Raw genomic sequence first — 5,834 nt, 5'->3', positions numbered from 1 at the left:
AGGGTCCCAGGTTCAATTCCGGTCAAGGGCATGTACCTTGGTTGCAGGCACATACCAAGTGGGGAGTGTGCAGGAGGCAGCTGATCGATGTTTCTCTCTTATCGATGTTTCTAACTCTCTATCCCTCTCCCTTCCTCTCTATAAAAAATCAATAAAATATATTTTTTAAAAAAGAAAAAAAAAACAATAGCTGTCACAGTCTCTTTGGTAGGCATTTTTCTTGGGTAAGTGCAATGATAGGGTCAAATATGTCTGTCTCTTACTGGAGAAGTGTGAAGTAGGACTTAATATAAGTACTTCGGTGATAAATTTGAATGCCACTATTTGAATTACTGACAAATGTTTTCTGTTGCTCTGTCTTGAATTCCCAGTTGGGGAAGCTGCAGCAGGAAAAGCATCCCGCAGCCTTGCCCAGCACATTCCTGGCCCGGGCAGCATAGAAGGGATGAAAGGCGCTGCAGGCGGGGTGATGGGAGAGCTGACCAGAGCAAGGATCGCACTGGACGAGAGGGGGCAGAGGCTAGGAGAGCTGGAGGAGAAAACTGCAGGCATGATGACCAGTGCGGAAGCATTTTCCAAACACGCACATGAGGTAACTAAATAAATGTAGGCATCTTCACTCAGTAATAACTTGAACTATGTAGGTCCAGCACAGAAAGCTTAAGCAGAGATGCCTCTCATTGTAAGTCATCCTGGATCCACTACAGTCCCTCCAGTGCTTGGGAGAAAAATCCTTTTTAAAAATGCTGTAATACATTGACACTCCATTATCGTGGGGATAACCTTGAAGAAAATCACCCATTAGTTCTGATGTGCTGTAGATTGTGCATCTGCTGCTAACGTGGATCTCAGGGAGCGTCCAGGCTCCACACACTCCTTTTTGTCTTAAGCACTGAAAATTATCTCTTGTCAGCCGAGTATTTATAGCTTGGTTTGTTTTCCTTAAAAAAAAAAAACCTTTGTCATTAATTTACAAAGTAAAGAAAGTTTTATAAGTTTGAAGATTTACTGAGATATTCATGATTAACTCAATATAAGCTTGCTTAACACTTTTTAAGATTTTTTTTAACATCTCACAGTGACTATTTTTTCTTTGCAGTTAATGCTGAAATATAAGGATAAGAAATGGTACCAATTCTAACTTCTAAAGAAGCTGTGACTGCTTTGAGAAACCATTATTCAGGGAAACAAATTTAATTCCCAGCATCACTATTCAACTGCTAGAAGCCAGTTTCTTCTACAAAATGTCCATTACAGTCCATCTGAAGTTGTCATAAGAGAGACTTATCAGAGACACTGTACAACCAAAAGGCTGGAACCCTGGCTAGAATCCCAAGGTATGGCTGCATTTGCCTTTTCCCACGTGGAATGGAGCTATCGTCTTGGCATGTCATTTGCTAAGGATTTACATTTAGGAACTACGGGGAGTCCTCCTGATTTGAAAAAATCATGTACAAACAAAAGCATTAATGCGCTTAATGAAAAAAATCTTTGCATGATAAATTAACATCTTAAGAGGAAAAGAAAAAAAGCATGTTGTGACAGAAGAAAAAAAGATTAATGGTAAACTATTTTTATAAATTGGGCCACATCCGGCAATTTTAAAAATCTGCATTAGAAGTTATCAGTGCATTTCTAGTACATTTACCATACAGCTGAAAAGGAAGAGAAAACAAAACCAAAGTTTTCTTCCCATCTACAACTTCCATTAGACTAAAACATTACTGAATCCTGGTGGCAAGCGTCTGAGTAACGTTCCTCTCGCTCCGTAATATGATCATTCACAGTTCTTGGTCATAATCAAGTATTGCCAATACAGTAAATTATTGCTAATACAATTATTTCCATTTCTGTCACTTTCAGAACAAGTTGCTATTTTTAGTCACAAACTATGCAGGGTTGGGACACCGCAAAGCATTTTTCAGCTGGTTTTGCTCTGCAGGGGAGCTGACTGGTAGGTTTGGGAAACTAGACTGACTCTAGGAACAATGCAGTTAGCTTTGAGGACTGAATTCACACACTCTGGTTTCAGTTTCTAAAGTGGTATATTCTTAATGCTCCATCTGTATCCTTGTCTGCCAATTACACAGTATATTACTGTTCAAACCCAGGGGTGTTGGGGGGGGTCTTCAATCCAAAGGTGCTCTTGCAGCCGGACACTCACAGACCAAACTGGTCATTCTCTTCAGCATGATTCAGTAAAACCTCAGTTAATGTTTTGGGAAAGAAATTCTGATTTATTACATTTCTGATTAACAAGGGCTTTCATTAGAAAATAATTTTGGTTCAATACTTATTATTGAAAATCTTTATAAAATATAGTGGTGTTTTTGCTACCTTAGTCACCATTATGCACAACAGAAACACAGAGAGTTTAATGATACAAAACCAATAATTCTGTCATTCATTAGACTAAATAATGTAGAGGATTATTGTCAATATATACCAAATACCTATTCCTTATTTAAAAATGTCTTCAACATGAAATAAAGACTATCCTTCACATGACAAAAGGCATCTATCATAACTCAACAGATGACAACTGGAGGGAAAACAAAACAAGCACACCTGCTGTCATTATTTAACCTGAGTCTGGAAGTCAAAAGTCCCAGAAGTGAGTAAATGCAGATTCTAAAAAAAATTAATGGGTTTGGCTTATTTAATTTTGATTAATCAAGATCTTACGAGATAAACATTTGTGTTTTAAGAATTCTGCATTTTCCTGAAGTCAGGTTCTTTTAAGAGCCAAAAATAGTATTTCTTGGGTTTTTTAAAAAAGATTTTTTTAAAGTCTTTAGTGCATTTGAACTGGTACTTCCTTTTAATGTTCTTAGTCATTTTGAGAAAAGCCAAGATGATTGAAAGAGTCAGCTAATGTATGCCAGGATAGCGTTTCTCAGACTCCTTGAATTTGCCCGATGTCTCATAAAAGCCTCTCCACGAAGCTCTCCAGATTCCTGTGAACAGTTAGGGTAACAAAACCTGACTTCAAAATGCAACATGATACATAAAGTTATATAGTAAAAATGTTAAAGAAACTTGAGACCAGGATTTGGGAAACATTGGTAGTCAAGTTGCAGTGCACTATTTATACCATCTCATTCAAGGACCCAGTTTTCTGAACAGATACTTTATCATTTCTATATTTTTTTAAAAAAAAACTTTAAAAACTACAATATTAGTTTATTTTAGGAACAATGAAATTCAGTCCAAAGTGGCATTAAGTACAATATCTCTGAAGTCCCCAATAAGATCTGATTTAACTTGGTCTAGTTCGGTGTCTCAGCCGTGGCACTGTTCACTAACTCTTCGTTGTGGGGACTGTAGGATGTTCAGCAGCAGCCCTGGTCTCTGCCCACCAGATGCCAGTAGCAACCCCTGAGTAATAACAATCAAAAATGTCTCCAGCCATTGCCAAAATTGCTCCCAATTGAGAGCCACTGTTCTATACAAGGACAGGTTAAGTGTGAATATGTAATATATGTCTAGTATAAAATTAAACATCATAAGTGCACAGTGTCTTAACAAGATAAATTATTTTACCCAGAATTACATGTGTGGTTCATATGCAATAAAATCCTATTTTGGAGAAAGCTTATATGAATCAGTAAAAAATAACAGTTACAGAATATTTTAAAGCCTACAGAGAAAATACCAAAAAAGGACAGCATAGCATTTCACAGTAGAAGTGCTTAAAACTCTGGCTTTAATGAATAGATAAAAAGTCTATAATTAGCACAATTGGAAGTAAACAGGTGCTTCTGAGATGCTTGAAAAGAACAGGTTCTTTTTAAATTAATCTTTCAATATTGTTTTTATAAACCCTCACATAATGTAAGGGTAACTTTATCCCACAAACTCCTGATTAGTGGAATACAAATTAATGAGGTTTTACTGTATCAAAATAGTTTTTATAATGCAAAGAGATAGCAATAACAAGAATCTAATGTGGATGTGATTTTCTCTTTGAACATTTCTGTTGCACTCACCTTAGCACACGTGTGTGCATGTACTCATGCGCATGTGCACACATACACACACACACATACACACACACACACAGCGTCAGCATCAGCATCATTACCTTTGGCAAATGAGTACTATTGATCCATGTAATTCTTTATATCTCTCATAACTGTGTAAATGTCTTGCCTCTGTCTTAGAACATAAGAAAAATACTCCTGATAACTTGGACAATGATAGAGAAAATGACTCTGAGCCTTATTTGTCATCAAAATTATATTCTATCTGCTAAGGTGGATTGGAAAATAAGGCTTGCAAACCACAGCCTCTGCAAGTTGCCCTCCTGTCCCTCTGACTCCTTTCTTGTTATCCCAGGAGAAAATGGGCCTTTGCACTCCATTCATCGTTGGGAGCCTAGACGTGTTTCTTTTTCTGGTTCTAAGAAGCAATAATTCTTATCATGAAATAACCCATTTATCCTGGAGTTTGGAGGGAAGGATGACTGATTTATCTTTTATTTTAATCTTCCACAAAAGCAGTACTACCGATTTTGCTTCCTACACGTCTCTGAGACCCAGATTTAGTGCCCCATTCACCATCAGGGTCGTTGTCTGACTAACTTTGGAAGGACAGTGGCAGAACTGAATGAGATGTTTTCCGGTAATTCGGTCACAGACATTTTTCAAATCTTTTCTATAGCCTTTGAATGATGCTCAAGCTAATAAATCAGCATCCAGGCCTCTAGTCCTCAAAGATCTTAAGGGGTTGATTAAAAGGGAACAGTTTACTGCTGGGGTCCTTTTATGTGACCCATGTGACTAAAGGTACCATCTATCTGCTATCTGCATAAAGGAGGACCTCGACTTTGAAAAAGGAAAACATATATATATGAAGAAAATTGAGATTAGCTCTTTGAGATACTTGGTTATAAAATGTTTGGCAGAGGGAAAGGAAGAGGGTCTAGAAAAGTAAACTTAAAACGCTCTCCTTGGTTTGGGGTCATTGGGACAACCAGGAGCAAACCCGTGTGGTTACAGCTGCCTCTGTGGGAAGACCACATAACTTGGCCATTGTGTTCAGAAAGGGCAATGCCAGAGTGGTCAGACATTCCTATGCTCTCTGCATCCGGAGAGGAACATGAGGGCCTTCGCAGCTTCCTCACCTCTGTCCTTTATACCTCAGCCTCATTTCTGACTAGATACTATGTCACATTCACACTGGCCCACGTGCGAGCAGTACTTGCCAGTAAGTTGTGTATTTGGATGCCACCATCCCTGGGAGCTTGGATGTCACATCACAGGTTTAGTGTATATATTTGCAGACAACATAACCCTGAAAAGATGAAAGGCAGAATAGGTAAGGTCTGACTTGGGAAAAGAAGAGGAAGTGCCAATTGGGGTGGAGTGGGGAGGGACATGGAAGCCAGAGTGTAGGGAGTGATTTTTAACCTTGGACATAAGAATCACCTACGGAGCTTTTAAAATTCCCAATTATATTGAAATCTCTCAGAGTGGGAACCAAACATCAGTATTTTTTAAAGCCCCCAGGTGGTTTCAGCATCCAGCCAAGGTTGACCACCACTGCTTCATGGACATCTAAGGAAGACACTTTCGTCTACCTTGGTTGGTTTCCAAGCCCCACTTCCAAGGGGCAAGGGAAGGCAAGATGTAGAAGATACGGTATTAGCTAGATTGATACTCATTTTGTGTCACAACCCAAAACAAATGTTTTGTGCAAATTTCTGACCAGCCAGTGCCCCATTAACTCTTAGCTCTTGTGATTTTCTCCTATGCGACTTGGACAGTAATTGTTCCCATTCAAACATCTAGGTTTTGATTATCTTATACCTGTGACATCACAAAACATCAGAA

The 5,834-nt window shown here is 38.5% G+C and overlaps 1 protein-coding gene across 1 annotated transcript in view; it reads left to right on the top strand.

The window, feature by feature from the left end:
- STXBP5L (syntaxin binding protein 5 like) overlaps window positions 1-1,549 on the top strand; it is a 194,334-nt gene extending 192,785 nt beyond the window's left edge. The window contains exons 26-27 of the mRNA XM_006755407.2: window positions 372-592; window positions 1,100-1,549. Coding sequence (XP_006755470.1) covers window positions 372-592; window positions 1,100-1,141 — 263 coding nt within the window. The 3' untranslated portion in view covers window positions 1,142-1,549. The remainder of the gene's footprint in view (window positions 1-371; window positions 593-1,099) is intronic.
- Window positions 1,550-5,834: the final 4,285 nt, after the last annotated feature.

The sequence above is a fragment of the Myotis davidii genome, unplaced genomic scaffold (genome assembly GCF_000327345.1).
Source record: "Myotis davidii unplaced genomic scaffold, ASM32734v1 scaffold292, whole genome shotgun sequence".
In the NCBI taxonomy this organism is placed as follows: domain Eukaryota; kingdom Metazoa; phylum Chordata; class Mammalia; order Chiroptera; family Vespertilionidae; genus Myotis; species Myotis davidii.
The sequence above is the reverse complement of the archived record's forward strand: the minus strand, read 5'-3'. Positions and strand labels throughout refer to the sequence as shown.